At 40.1% G+C, this 17017-nt stretch overlaps 1 protein-coding gene across 1 annotated transcript in view; it reads left to right on the forward strand.

Annotated features, from left to right (window-relative positions):
* LOC126268017 (uncharacterized) overlaps window positions 1–17017 on the forward strand; it is a 182171-nt gene that overhangs the window by 153301 nt on the left and 11853 nt on the right. Inside the window, exon 3 of the mRNA XM_049973433.1 lies at window positions 1120–1361. Within this exon, the coding sequence (XP_049829390.1) occupies window positions 1120–1361 (242 nt within the window). The remainder of the gene's footprint in view (window positions 1–1119; window positions 1362–17017) is intronic.

The following is a 17017-nucleotide window of genomic DNA, read 5'->3' on the forward strand; positions in this document are numbered from 1 at the left end:
GTTACTAAAAGCAAAAAGTATTAGTTTGGGTAGAATCATATCCTGTGTCACTTGTTGGTCATTGCATATAAAGTCGAAGATTATGGTCCATCTAAAAGACAGAAGTGCAAAATGTTGTCTGTGCACTTAATATCAAGCTCTGCTACAGTCCATTTGCAGTAACAGCCCACTAATGTCATGATGGCTAATGTAACAAGGCCTATTGTCCCTGTAACTACTGAAAAGGCTGCTGCTCATTTTCAGGAAGCATGGGTTGCACTCATCTCTCTGCAGAAACCCCTCCATTGTGGTTTCACTTACAGTACAGCTGTCTGTATCGTTAATTCATGCAAGCCACCTGACCTCAGCAAGGTGCATGGTTCATGAGGGGCACCATTATTGATGACAGCAGCATTTTTTATTTGTGTAGTTTTTGTGCCTTATTGGTGTAAGTCTCAAAAATACTAATAAGGCTTCTTCTAAGTTATACTAAAGATAATAATTCCTCTTCTCCAACATAGGCTGAAATTTGACATGTTACATTTAATTTGTAATTTGTAAACTTTAATTCTGGCCAAGATTTCCGCCAGCCAATTATTGTGCTCAATAGGGTCCATTCACAGTGCATTGGTCATGCCATTAGTATATTATAGAGATTACTCCACCTTGGCTATTTAATACTCCTTCTGTATTCTGTCAAATGTTCCGTTTCAAGCACTACACCATTTTCAGTCACAAATTGTATTTAGCAGAGTGATGATAGTTTATTGTTAATATAGTGTACAACCAAGGTTGGTATCTTAGGTCATTACCTATTTGACGGGCTTGACGGTTGTTCTTCTTGATGGGCTCTACAGAATATGATGAATGAATTTATTAATTATACCTGTGGCTGTTGCATTTAATAGTGACTGTTCTAATTGAATGTACAGCATTATATATTCTTTAGGCAGTAAAATTATAATACTGCCAAACAGTCTCATGGGCAGTTAAGAAAGCCCAGGTATGGATACGTTTTAATTTTTTTCATAAGAAGATGACAATGTTAAAAAAATCACATATGTATCATATCACATTCAAAGAAAAGACAAATTTAAAGAATTGTCACTTTATTGTTCACATACTCTTCTTATTTAACAGGGACTGCTCAGGTCAGCACATTGCTACAGCAGCAGTTACAGCATCTACAACAGCTACACCAGCAAAACTTGCAGAACATGATGAATCTACTGTCAGGTTTGGCAAATAACAATGTGCCATTTCAAGCATTAGCATCTACTAGTGCAGTAAATACAAATCAGCCTTCACTGCCCCAGTCCACACCAGCTAGCACTGCCAAAACTTCACCTACAAGTATGCTTGTGGATGGAAATAAATATGAGGTATACAAGTAACTTATCTTCAAAACTTACTATATGTTTTATAGAATAGATCAATATACTCTCTTTCAAAAAACAGCAGTTCCACTGCACATCAGATATCATTATCTTATTTGTTTATTCATTTATTAATGTACCAATCCTCTATCTTGGAAGATACTGATGGCGAACTGTTAAAATTTAATTTATGATTGCTCACTAATCATACTGCTTTATAACTCTAACTGTGCCATATTTCTATTCCAGCTTTTATCACACTAATATTACTATGACTACTGCAGTGCTGTTCTGCATGCAATTTCTGCTGGTACCAATAACTGTTCACAGTTAGGTATCATTTTCTATCATTCTCTGCTGCTGAAAATCAAACAGTTAACACTATTTATAATTAGTTATGTTTCTCACTATATTCAACTCACTTCCCTCAACCAATTACCATCTGCCACTACTACTACTACTACTACTACTACTACTACCACCACCACCACCACCACCACCACCACCACCAGTAAATGTAGTAGTAGTAGTAGTAGCAGCAGCAGCAGCATGGTCACTGGTGATTTGCATGTTTATGAAGTTACACTGACATCCTATCACCTTGGTGTTTCGCTTTTTTTGTCAGACAGTGTATATTTCCTTTTATCAAATCTTATGACTACCAATGCCAATGGGGTTTAAGTAATTATCAACTATCTTTCATATTCCATTTCTGGTTCCCTCATTTTGTCTGTTTGACTTTCCTGCTCTCACAAAAATGAGTCTATAGAGCTCAAACATAATAAGGTATCTTGAACAGAATGACCTCCCCAATGCCAGCCAGCATGGATTTTGAAAACACAGATCATATGAAAGCCAACTTGCACTATTCTCACATGACATACTGAAAGCTTTGGATGGCAACCAGATAGATGCAGTGTTTCTTTATTTCAGAAAAGAATTGGACTCAGTATCACACCTACACTTATCGTGAAAAGTATGGTCATATGGGGTATCAAGTGAAATTTGTGACTGGACTGAGGACTTTTTGGTAGGGAGAACACAGTGTGTTATTTCGGATGGAGAGTCATTGTCAGATGTAGAAGTAACTTCAGGTGTGCCCAGGAAGTGTGTTGGGAACCTTACTGTTCCTATTGTATATTAGTGACCTTGCAGGCAATATTACTAGTAAAATCAGGCTTTTTGCAGAGGCAGTTTTCTATAATTAACTGCTGTCTGACAGAAGCTGTCTAAATATTCAGTCAGACCTTGACAAGATTTCAACATGGTGCAGAGATTGGCAACTTGCTCTAAAAGTTCATCAATACAAAATTTCGCCTTCACAGAACAAAAAAATGTAGTATCCTTTGAATATAATATCAATGAGTCACTGCCAGATTGGCCAGCTCATACAAATACCTGGGCATAACACTTTCTAGGGATATGAATACTGTGCAGAGAATGATGACATATGTTCAGTCATGGATAAATCTGGTGGTAGACTTCGGTTTATTGGTAGAATACTGGGGAAGTCCCATCAGTCTACAAAAGAGATTGCTTACAAATCACTTGTGTGACCAGTTCTAGAATATTGCTCAAGTGTGTGGGACTCATACCAGATGGGACTAACAGGGATATTGAATATATACAGAGAAGGGCATCATGAATGGTCACAGGTTTGTTTAATCCATGGGAGAGTGCCAAGAGGTACTGAAGGAACTGAACTGGCAGACTCTTGAAGACAGGTGTAAACAATCCCAAGAAAGTCTATTGCCAAAGTTTCAAAAACCAGCTTTAAATGATTGCTCTTGAGATGTACTACAACCTTTACTTATCACTCACACGGGGATCGTGAGGATAAGATTAGAATAATTACTGCATGCACAGAGGTATTCAAACAATCATTCTTCCTGAGCTCCATACATGAATGGAACAGAAAGAAACCCTAATAACTGGTACAATGGGACATACCCTCTCCCATGCACCTTAGTGTGGCTTGCAGAAATAGATGTAGATGTAGAAAGAGTGTGTTACCACATATCTGTAGTAAATATACAGGGTGAGGAAGCAAAGACAGGCCACCAGAAATGTTTCCAGAATGAGTAATGAAATTGAGGTGTGCTTTACTCTATGTTAAAGTCAACAATGAGGTGAATTCTTTGATTTACGCAAGTAATTCTTAACATTTATAGCTGGCAAATTATGACACCAACCTTGTTTTCTTCCCTGTGGCATTGTAATGAACCTTTAAAGAGCAGTTCAGTGGTATAGCATGTGTGGAACTTGATCAAATAGCAACAAAATAACAAAAATACAGCTTACTGCCCTATGGAAGCAAACACATAACTTAGGTATTGTTATTGTGTTTCTTAATACAATTGTCACAACACAGTATGTTAATCTTGAGCATTGATGCTATAAAGCACATCTGGACAGAAAATATTGCATGTTGAAGTTCATCTAGACTTTTATCATTTTATTTGTAAAACTGTATTGTACACTAGGGGTAAACTGAATGAGGTAGCACTATTTTAAACAGAGTTGCCTGTAATGCCATGGCTGACTACCTGCCCCATCCTTGTCATACTAAACCTGTATGTCTGCAAATGTGTACATGAATTATTTTATTTTTGTTGTTCTTAAATTGTAATACCAAGACATATCCAATAACCTTATAATAGAGACCTATAGACAAATATTACTACTCCTACTGCTACTACTACTACTACTACTACTACTACTACCACCACCACCACCACCACCACCACCACCACTACTATCATAGCATAGGGCCATACTATATGGCATTTCATATCTTCAAGAGTCACTGGTGTTCCCTTGTAGTCTTCTTGTTTTAATTTTCCTCACAGACAAAAGGTTCAAGCTGTAAAGTTTGTTGAGTGCGCTGATTTCCTGTTTCCAAAACAAATAGTATTTGTGGTTAGTGCTAAGAGAATGTCACCTCAATATACACCTGGGTGGAAGCAACTAGCAATGTAATCATGTAAATATTACGCAACCAGCACAAGATAAATAGCAGCTCTTTTATATAATAGACTAAACACCAGCTTTTTGTGAAGTAGTGGCTTTCCCTATAATCTGTCAAGTTCACATTTACCTGACATAAGCACAAATAGCATTAAGCAGTATACTTATAGTTTATTATTAATACAGTGTAATATAGTACATTTATACAGATATACTTCCATGGCCTATCTGTATTTTTTAAAGCATATATTTTGATTTTTTTCACATCTCTGAACATTCTCCTTCTTGGTGGTATTTACGGATTGAGAGACTGACTGACTGAATGAATGAATGAAAGAATGAATCCATATTTCTTACCATCAAGTATAAGGTGCTGTGTGAAACACTGCGACACGTTTTACCTGTTCTGTAGTTTCAATATTACACAAGTTGGAAGAAATGCATAAGACGTGATTTTAATTAATAAGCAACAATTCAAATACACAATAAACAGTGAAATCAGGTCTTTCCATGCTGTTTCAACAAAGTTTGCATATTCATAAACAACATGTGCCACTCTTTGAAATCAGTGGGGCTCACATAACGCCCTACACAAAATGTTGCCTAAAACCAAAAACTTATAATTCTGAGATCTTTTGGGTTAAACCTGTTTACCAAAAAGACAGGCTCTATGGTGTGGGATGTAGCAATATTAGTAGCAGTAAATAAGAATTATAAATCAACTGAAATGGGGAAATTAATTATGTGTCCAAAATGATTTCTGGAAGATAAACTATCAAGGGCAGATTGAAACTTGGAGTTGAATTTTTCTACCAACAATGAAACATATATTCCCTTGGGACCGATTTTACAAAATTTCTCTTAAGTTAAAAAGGATTGTGCAACACCATTGCTTTTTGTACGGGAATTGTGGGGTAGAGTAATACTGGCTCATGTATCATGAGTGGACAGTGAGACAAGAAGTCATAGTATACCAAGTGCAATTGTAAAAATTAGAAAATATTAGCTAGTCATACACTGAAGAACTCATTTGTTAAATGTTCCAAGTCTCCACCTATTTGTCTCTGTATCTAACGGTTAAAGGCTTTTACTGACAAAAAAAGGACCAAGTACTATTTTATTAGCATACATTAACATATTAGACTTTTTACACTAGTTCTCTGTAGAAAAGTTCTTTATACATCTAGAGGATGACTCCTTTCATTTCATTACTGCATGTTGCCTACACGCATTGCTATGTAAATTATTTGCTTTTATGGGGCAACGCAACACACATTATCGATTAATTCCCTGATGCATTAACCTGTGGAATTGAATGTTAATATGTATTTCGAAACCAGTTTGCCCCTTAGATGTTGAAATTTTAAAAAACTGTCCCATTAGCTACTACAATATATAATAAATGTGTCTTCGATGCTTCGTGTTTCTAGAGCCATTAGTTTAGGCTGAGTCTTGAACCACAGTCATGCAAAAAAACTGAAAAGCTATTTCACCCCCTTAGGGATTGAATTTTGGAAATCCTTTCTTAGTGAGTACTTAATTTGCATAATAGATGTTTCTTCAAAATTTCATGTTTCTAGAAACAATTATGTAAAATGGACACTGATATGCCAACAAAACTTTAACTCTCAGCTGTTCTGCATAGGAGTTGAACTTTGAAAAATTCTTTCTTAGTAGGTGTCTATACCACACGAAGAACGTTCCACTCAAATTGCATATCTCTAGACTAAATTATTTAGGCATTGATTCTTTAGGCATTGATTCTTGGATTACATCATTTCGCATTCCCCAATATTACAATAATATCCATTTCAGTCCCTTAGGGTTAATTTTACAAAATTCCATCTCACTGGAATAAATATTCCATTTAAATATTTTCAGACTATATATTATTATCTTTGAGGTAGCAGTGTGCACAATAATCTTTGCAATAAACATGTATACATCAGATCGTCAACTACTGTAAGTGAACATGCATTGAGTTGGATGACAAAATAAAATCTAAAAGGAAAAATAAATAAATAAAATTCAAAGACAGTGAATAACACATAAGAATAATACACAATATGAAAGCTAACAATAGAAGTCGAAAATGTGGAGGAGGGAGGGTGGTAAATGGATGCTGGCTGAAGAGGGATGAGAGAGATACAGTAATGTATATCGTTGAGCCAAGTCTTAGAAGAAAATTAAGATGGTTAACAGTGCAATTAAGTGAGATATGGATTTGAAATCAAATACTGGGATGGGGAGAGAGACTGAATAAAATGACAGTAGGGATATGACTGCATATTTGATTAAATGTTGAAGTAGGAAAAATCAAAATGAGAGTGAAGAGGTGAGAGTAAGTTGGGCTAGTGTATTGGGGGGGTGGGGGCAAGAAACTGCAATGGGCCTAATCATAGGCGAGTGGTTGAAGGCTCAAAGGGGGGGGGGGGGGTTAAGGAGGGGTGACAAAAGACTGTGATATCTAATGACAAACAAAGCATTGAGGAATGGGGGAGAGGGGGGAGGGTGGCTGGGTGGGGAAGCATTAGTATTCCATTAGATTAGGCTGATATAATAATACTAGCAGGGGACAAGACAATGGGAGAGAGAGACACAAGTGGGGGGGGGGGGGGGGTGGATGAGATGAATGGAGGTCAAAGATGGATGGAAAACATGAGATTTCAGGCACAGTGCAATATTTATGCCCCCTTAGCTCCCCAACTTTCCTACTCCCCACACAGTTTTTAACCCCCCGTTCACCCTCCTCCTCTAACCTCTACTTCTAATACTACATGTCCTTCCAGTCCAGCTCACTATTGTTCTTATGTCCACAACGCAAAAATGATGCAAATCTCATCTAAATGGCCTGTAAGTCAAGACAAGGTTAACTTAATATGCTAGAAATTCTGTAATCTCCCTGTGCTTAGTTTACATCCTTGTAATAAATAAGATCTGTATCTATTGTGATTAAGATAGGTGGTACACATATACTAATGTATTTATGCTATGTAACACCAAAGTGGCTTTCATTAGATGCTTTATTCTTCCAAGGGGCAACTACAGTATTTTATACAATTGTAAGGCATTTACATAAGAATATATAAAATTTTCCTACTTTTACTACATTTCATAAATATTGCACTACCCCCCACCCATCCCACACCCCTACCCCATCCCAAATCCCCCCCCCCCCCCCCCATCTTCTGGTCTCTCTCCCATTCTCTCATCCCCTGTTCTCCAGTCTGCCAGCATTACTATACCAGACTAATCTAATGGATTACTATCCTTCCCCACCCATCCGCACCTCCCCCCCCCCCCCCCCCCCCCCCCCCCCCCCCGTTCCTCAATGCTTTGTTCGTTATCATATACCACAATCTCTTTTTAACCCCCCCACCCCTCTCCCTTTCAGCCTTCAACTGCTTGCCCATTATGTTGGGGTAGGCTCTTTGAAGTTTCACCACCACCACAAACCACCATCCACTATTCCAACTTTCTCCCACCTCTTCACTCTCATTTTGATTTTTCCTGCTTCACCATTTAATCAAATATACACTCATATCCCTATTGTCATTTTATACACCCCCACCCTCCCCATCCCTTACATATACCCTTCTATAACCACCTCTAACACTGCTTCCCCCACTTCTCCATCTTGCTATTGCCCTTTGACATTGCTGCCCCCCGCCACCCCCTGTATATTTTATTCCAAACCCAACCCTCTCTCTCTCTCTCTCTCTCCTCTCTCTCTCTCTTCTCTCTCTCCTCTCTCTCTCTCTCTCTCTCTCTTAATTACTCTGTTAACCATCTCGATTTTTCTTAATTTTATTATAAGTCTTGGCTCAACAATGTATATTCCTGTATCCCTCTCATCCCTCTTCAGCCAGCAGCCATTTACCACCACCCATGGCCCCCATGCCATTTTAACTCCTATTGATAACTTTCATATTCTGTATTACCAATGGCACTTATGATATTCTTACACATAATTCACTGTCCTTGAATTTTATTTCCTTTTAAACTCTAGTTCCTCATTCAACTTAATGTAGGTTCATTTACACTTGTTGACATCTGCTGTATACATGTTTATTGCAAAGATTATGGTGCACAGTGCGACCCCAGAGATAGTTATATCTAGTCTGAAGATATTTAACATTAATAGTCATATATCTATGACACTTTGTCATTTTAAGATTCAGTTGTTCTATTACTTATACTATTTCATTTTACTATCATTATATTTTAAGGACAGGTGCTCATCTTTTATTTACCAATATAAGCCTGTTTTTGCTAAATATGACATATTTGGTAATTATACACCAGTTTTACATTCATTGTTTAAGACATTTTATATCTTTTGAAATTTTACGTGGTCTGCCTTTATGCAATTTTTGCTTTTAGCAAATACTTGAAAATGACATAAAAGCCAAAACCTGGGTTGTACTAAAATAAACAACAAAAAAGACAAATGGCAGTGTGTTTCTTTAAAAATTGAGGGCGGGGGAGAAAGAGGGAGAGAGGGGAGAAAGAGAGAGAGAGAGAGAGAGAGAGAGAGAGAGAGAGAGAGAGAGAGCGAAATTGATTGGGATGGGGAACTGGAATTCAATAGCAGGAAGACGAAGAGAAGGGCCTCTAGTAGGAGAACCTGGACTCGGCAAAAGGAATCAAACAGGAAGTCACTTAGTATACGTCTGTACAGAGCACAGCTTAATAACTCTTATCACTTAGTTTAACAATCATGAAAGAAGGGCATATGCATGGAAGAGACCAGAAGACACTGGAGTATTCTCAATATATTATACAATCATAAAACAGAGATTTCAAACCCAGATTTAAAACAGCAAAACATTTCCAGAGGCAAACATGGACTCTGCACATAATTCATTGATTGTGACTGCAGGTGGAAACTGGATAAAGATAGACAAATAAGGTGATGGGATTTGGATAAACAAAAGGACCACAGGTTGATGAGAGCTTCAAATGGAAAATTAGGCAAAGACTGATTGAAATAGGGGAAACGAGTACAACAGAAGATGATTGGGTAGCTATGGGAGACAACATTGTGAACACAGTAGAGGATCAGATAAGCAAAAAGACTAAACTCAACAGAAATCATCATATGACAAATGCCATATAGAATTTAACAAACAAAGTATAAAATTACAGCAAATGAAGCAGGCAGAATTGAATACAGACATATAAATAACAAGAGTGGCAGATAGTGCAAAATGACAAGGCACGAACAGATGGAGGAGAAATGCAAAGCTGTAGAAACAAATATAATTATGAGAAAGAGAAATGTTAGATAGGAACATCAGAATAAAAGAGAAACAGCTGTTAAATATTGGGAGCACATATAGCCATCTGTGCTACTGATATTTGTACAGCTAGTAACAAAGAAGGAAAAGTTGAAAGGTGGAAGGAATATCTAGAAGGGTGATACAAGGTAAATGATCTCAATGACAATATTGTAGTGTAGTGGTTGGAGACACCAAATGTAGTGGATGGGTGCAATGACGTAGAATGTGCCGTATTAAAACTCGGCAAGAACTTTCAAAGTGATTTATTGTTTTTTAGCTACAGTGCCCTTGTTCCTCTTGCTCTGTGTCACAGGGCCCTGCAATGCTGAGGAAACGCCCCAGTGGCCCATGTAACGCAGTGCTGTGTTGAGCCGGCCTGGTACGCCAGCGGAGTTGCACCATCGTCAGGATGCCAGAAGTTGGCTCAGCGGTCTGCGTCCCTGCCGACTCAGTGCCGCTCGGTGTGAGCTGCAGGCAGCCAACTGCATCCTTCTTCTCGCCGGCACGGCTGAGATTGCAGCGATGAACAAGTGCCCCTGATCCATTGTCCGAATCTGCGGCCCTCACCTCAGGATGTCTCCAGAGAGTGTCGGGAGCCAACACAGCTGACCGTGGTAGCAAGCTGAAGAGTGGCCCACCGCTGGCTGGCCGTGGACCCCACGTCAGCCTCAGAGGGTCGAACCAATGACCCACCATGGACTGGGATGCCCCATCTGTTGCTGCGTATAGCCCAGTGGTGTGACACGCCCCGCTGTCCAGGAGAGCTGCCACACTTGAATCAATCTCATTCAAAAATGGCACCTATTTATACTCGGCTGTGCGCCTCTGTTATGTCAACCACGCCGCTTTGAGTCATGTACACATAAACGCTGTGCTGGTCAGTGGCCTTCTTCTGCCTGGGACTTGCGCCATGCAAACTGCTGTTTGTGCCTTCTCCGGCAGTTCCACGGCCCTGTGGCTTCTATTTGCCTCTGAAACTGCTGGTATGCATAACTCATTGCAATCTGGCCTGCACCTGGCTGTGACTTGCACTTGGAATATCGCACAAAACTAAATTTCGCTATCCTAAACAGCGATGCCGCTACATTATATCCCTCTTCGGAAAGACCTGGTCCCCAGGTCGACCCTTAACTAGCTCTTAACTTGTTTGGGTTGACACCTATGGCATATCTCCTTACTACTAGAAAACTTAAATGTGGTCTAGTGCCCTCTTAAAACCATGACATGAAACAAAATGTAAAAATTCTTTATTGGACAACCATTGCTCGATCAAACCCTTACCTAGTCGTTTCATGCCCTCAGTATCCAATCCACTGGGACTTGGACTACCCTTGGTTCCCTTTTGGAATTAGCTCTCCACCTGATCAGAAAGAAAACAACACATAACAAAGTTAAGGCTGCAATGATACTTGGCACAGAGGTGTGCAAAATGATCATTATTTGAAGCTGCCTTTCCCTATAATGAGCGACATGTTGAACAAGCTGTTCGGCTGATCTGCACCCCTCTTGCTTTAAAATGAACTGGTTTACAAAGCTCAATAGACCTGGTTCCAGAGTTTGATTTAACAAGGTCACATTCCGCCCTGGCAAAAACTCTAAAGTGGCTTCTGGCCAGTACAGCTGTGGCTGCATAACATTCAATTGCGTGACTCCTGAAATTGATGCTGGCAGGTGGAAGGGTGGTCCTATTATGTTACACTTAGTTCCATTGAGCTCTATAAGTTTCGATTCTGCAAATATTCCCCGCTCAAAAGAACTTGTTACTATTATCAAATTCTTACAGGTGGAGAAGATCCAACGCATCCCGATCTGTTGCAAGCTCAATTTGGGCCCAACAATGTCCCTTGGACAGTCTATTCCTTTCCCCCTGGCTAGAAAGAACTGCACTGTGCACGTGTCCAGTATTGTAGCTTCACAGATTTTCCTCCGACATTCACTATTTTTGATCCAAAATGGCACTGACTGTGTGACTACTTTCATCCTTAAATTTACATTATATGAAATGGTGCAATAAACACAACTTTCCTGATCCAGCACTGTCGATAACCAAAAATTTAAACAGGAAATCGTACGACTCTGACATCGTTCAACACACACTTATTACAGCTTTGCCGCATAATTTACTCCGATGCATTTATTTTTTCAGAACTGCGTTTGATCTCTCCTCCAACAACACTCCACATATGTCAGACGCTGCACTTCCCTTTTCAGTGACCTGAGGACAGGGATCACCATCACCCTTCCTCCCTCTTCAAAAAGACTGCTGCCCCTAGCAGGCACAGAATACTCGAAAACATATAAAACACAATGCCTAATTAATCTATGCAAACCCAATGATACATAACCAGAAAAACAACAAAAAGTACAAACACGCTACTGTTTTCTAGATTGAAAAGCATACAGTACTTCACGCTGTACTCTATCGTCGAGGTTTTCTCTGTGCTTAGCACCTCTCTTCACTCTCTATTTCTTCCTCTTTCCTTCCTGTGACATGCCTGGAATAACATCCAGGCAACCCTTAAATGGCCGTAACCACCCGATGTGTACTATTGTTGTTCTAGTTGGCAACTGAAGCTTAACATTAATGGGGGATGTGGTTTCAACAACTTGGTGTGGCCCTTGATACCTCATGAGGAACTTCTTCGTTTTCCCTTTGAGCGTATAGGGGCTGGATAGCATTACCCATTGCCCCACTCAATATTGTGGTAAACTTCCTTTCCACATCACTTCATCTTCCTGCCTTTCCAAAGCCTTCGTATTTGCCTTTTCTACCCATTTCCAAACATCCCAAATTGTTCTCACGAACTGACGTACAGATTCACCAGCCCTTCCTTTCTGTAGCTTCACCAAATGAAATGGTGATGGCATCTTTCACCCTACACTACCTCATATGGAGACAAACCGGTACTTGCATGGACTTTTGCATTGTATGCACATACAACATGCTTCAAATACTCGTCCCACTGATGGTGATGAGAATCCACATAAAGACTCAGCATCTTCCTGATAGTTCTGTGTACCCATTCTGTCCTTCCGTTGGCGCTCATCCTCAACTTCTTTACATTCAACAATTTACACAGTTCCTTCATTAAGTCCAATATGAAGTTGGTCCCTTGGTCAGTAATTATTGTCTCTGGTACACCAAACTTCAAAATCCAATTGGTTACTAACAACTGCGCAACCATTGCTGCCTGATGATTTGGCATGCCACCATCGCCAGATACCTCAAAAAATGGTCTATTATTGTGAGAATGAATCTGTTCCGTGATGGTGTTCGTCTAAAAGTTCCTAAGACATCAATCCCCAGCAAAGAGAATGGACATGTTGCTTCCGGTAATCATTGTAGCTGTATCTGTTTCCAGCTCAAATCTGCTCTCTGTGCACATGGCATACAATTCTTGACATATTGATCCACATCTACTTTCCTAACTTTCCACCAATACCTCTCCACTACTCTCCTATTGATCCCTCTACACCCTCCAAGACCAGATAACACATGATCATGTGCTTCCTTTAAAACTTCATCCCTCAGCTTCGCTGACACTTCTACCCTTGGCCCTAACTTCATTTCCCTGCACAGAAGACTGTCGTACATATTAAATTGTGGCTGTGTCTGATACAATTTACAACTGTTATCCGCGTCGTGTAATTTCTGCCATACTGCTAGGTCATGACTTCTACTTTTGCCACCTTTGAACTTAGTGCATCCGCATTACCGTGCTTATTCCCAGGCTTGTGCACCACCTCGTAGTCAAATTCACTAAGCCTCACAGCCCATCTAGTGTCTCTAGTGGACAGATCCTTCAACCCCAACAACCACTTCAATGCAGCATGATCTTTAACTACCCGAAATCTTCTCCCATATAAATAACATTTAAAATATGTGATTCCATAGATTACGCTAAGCATCTCCATCTTAGTTGCTGAGTAATTCCTCTCTGCAGCATTCAACTGCCTAGACACATAGGCTACAGGATGTTCTTTCCCATCAATTTCCTGACTACAAACACACCCTAATGCTTGATTCCATGCATCACATGCTAGTATAAACTCCTTTTCCAAATCTGGAAACACAAGAACCGGGCATGAAGTTAAAGACTTCTTTCAGTTTGTCAAACGCTTTCCGACTCTCTTCTGTCCACTCAAATTTCACACCCTTTCATAACAATCACATCAACGGCTGTGCTAAATCTGCAAAACCCTACATGAACTTTCAATATAAATGCAATTTCTGATGAATGACTGCACTTCCTTAACTGATTTTGGTTCCCGAAAATCCCTTACAGCCTGTACCAACCTCGGATCTGTTCATACTCCGTCCTTACTGATAATATGACCCAAATAGTTTACTTCTTCTAATGCAAAATGACACTTCTCCAGGCTCAATGACAAACGAGCTGCTCTTAACCTCATAAAGACATCCCTTAACTGCTGTCTATGTTGCTCCACACTACTTGAAAACACTATAATGTCATCCAAAAGACAATGTCTAGCAAACTGTGAAACATTGCTGAAGCGTTTTTCAAACCAAATGGCATTATAATGTACTGGTAATGGCCTCCAGGTGTAGAGAAAGCAGTTTTTGGACGATCCTCTGGAGCCTCCTCTAACTGATGATAACCACTTATCCATCGTCGAAAAGTACCAGTACTGTCCTAAGTGATCCAAAGTCTCCGATATGTTTGGAATGGGGTATGCGTCCATTACTGTCTTATTATTGAGGTATCGGTAGTCACAACAGAACCTGTATTTCTTAGTTCCATCCATAGATTTTTCAGGCATAATAACAATGCCCGCTCCCTAGCAACTATTACTATGCCCTATAATACCGTCTGCACGCTGCTGATCAATGAAATCCTCCACAATCGACTGCAAATACCTCGTTATTCTGTATGGTTTATGGTAAACAGGTGCTTCATTCCCTGTTGGTATCCTATGTTGAACTAATGGAGCTACTGGCAACGGCCCTTGTGGAAAAACAAATCCTTAAATTCCCACAATAATTCTTCCATATGCTCTTTTTCACCTCCTTTCAAATGCTTTATTTTGTCACGCAATGCAGTTCTATCAGCAGTTAGTGGTTGATCACTTCGCCTACCTCTCGAACACCAGTCTTCGTCATCTGCCACATCCAAATTTGCTACTAAAACTCCTTTCCTCAAATTCGCGTCTACAGCGCTAAAATTATCCACGTTCATGGGAACTACTTGCCTGTCGTTACCCTCCTGTACACGTACAACATTATGTTTCACGAAACAACCCAGTGAACACAAAACTTCTTCATTTCCTCCAATGGTTCAATAAAACATACCATACCTACAGGTAGATTCAACTCTACACTTACCCAAAGCAACTTCCCAGTGCCACTAGACACACACTCATGCGAATTAAACCTTTATACTAATGTATGCGATTCAATTGGTTTGTTCATGACATTGAACATCCCTCATGACAGCTCTGCATGACAACAGTTTCCCCTAGCTGAAATAACATTTCACCAAGTTCCACAGTTCGTTGTCCAAGGTCAATTTTAACATGATGTTGGTGCAAGAAATCTACTCCTAGGATCATGTCGTAACCCTCGCTTACCCATGGTACTACCTCCACGCATGCATTAAATCAGACTTTCTCTATTCAAAAGTCAACTGTCACCAACCCCAAAGGCGTGACCTCCTTATCCCCCACTCCACGGAACCTATAATGTGGTGGGTCTAACTTCCTTCGTCCCATTATATTCCTAGTAGCCACAGACACTTGCACCCTTGTGTCCAACAAAATCTTAAACCTTTTAGTTCCTATGGATCCTACCACTGAACATTCCACCTCTGCATATGTATTCGTAGCATTGAAATTAAATGGGAGCTGCCTTAGGTGAGTCTTGGGCCCCCTCTGCCATTTAATGATTGTCCACCTCTCCTATCTCCACTTCTCCATCCTCCATGCTGCTGATTTCCACCCCTTCCTCTATTCCTTGGTGACTGGATATAGTGCCTCTGCACATGCCCCATACGACGACACTTATAACAGTTTATACCCGCTGTAAACAGAGTTTGCCTCTTGCGTACCCCTGTTGCCACGTCTATTTCCTCACATTGAATTGCCAGCTGAATAGCCGAATACAAATGTTTCGGATTCTCTTCATGCACTTTCCATGTATTTGTGCCGGTAGCCCTCAAAAACACAATAAGTGCCCTGTGCTTAGCCTCCTGCAACAGAACACTATTCGCTTCATCGCTCTGACCCAACTTGTAAGTATACTCATTAATTTCCTTTATCCTGTCCGCAAACTTCTCCATCGTTTCCCCCTGCCTCTTTGTCATTGTACTTTACCTCTCCCTAAAGTAGCAAGCATTATTCTGTTTCATGTACCTTTGTAAAAGCCCATCCTTCAGCTGCTTAAACTGTCCTACTTTCCTTAAGGCCTCAGAACACCTTACATGTGTCTTCACTTCACCCGTTAATCTAATCTTGGCTACATGTAATAACTGTTCAACAGACCAACCTTTCATCACAGCTGAAGTTTCCAAGTCCTCCAAAAACTAATGCACATCCTCAGATGCCTTGCCAGAAAATGGAACAATCAAACTTGGGGCAGCTGGATCAATCTCCTGCAACCTAGGCAACAACGACTGATTAGATGCAGTTTCCTGCTCACTTCTAGATGTTAATTCATTTCTCAACTGCGTATTGTATGCTGTCAATTGTGCTACTTTTTCCAACAAAATCCATACCGTCTCTGGTTCCAACACATCTTGTGTCCCTAACACTGCCACTAGGTTGCTTTCATTCTCAGTTAGTCCTGAAACAAACATTTAAGTACAAGAATAACCTGACTTCCTACAGCTCCGTATCGCCATACTCAGTATCATCATAAACCACAAAAAAAAACAAATAATAAATCTTACTGCCCCAAACACTAACACTTATTCTGACAAAATAATAATTATTATTATAATTATAATATGCCTATGCAAAACATCTAAAATGTGGATTGCCAGAAGCCATACTCGTAAAAACAAAACAAAAAAAAGGCAAGGGAACATCCAATACTCGAAAGAAAACAAGTCAAAACTCACCACATCTTGTGACCGTTATGCAGGCAGTGGGCTCAAACGTCGTACTGTACAGATGACATCCGCTATTCTAACACCAAATGTAATGAGTGGAGACACCAAATGTAGTGGACAGGTGCAAGGAGGTACAATGTGCCGTATTAAAACACCGTGAGAACTTTCCAAGCGATTTATTTTTTTTAGCTACAGTGCCCTCGTTCCTCTTGCTCTGTGTCACAGGGCCCCACAATCCTGCGGAAGCATCCCAGTGGTCCGTGTAATGCAATGCTGTGTTGAGCCAGCCTTGAAAGCCAGCGGAGTTGCATAGTCGTCAGGATGCCGGGAGTTGGCTCAGCGGTCT

This window comes from Schistocerca gregaria, chromosome 1 (genome assembly GCF_023897955.1).
Source record: "Schistocerca gregaria isolate iqSchGreg1 chromosome 1, iqSchGreg1.2, whole genome shotgun sequence".
NCBI classification, from domain to species: domain Eukaryota; kingdom Metazoa; phylum Arthropoda; class Insecta; order Orthoptera; family Acrididae; genus Schistocerca; species Schistocerca gregaria.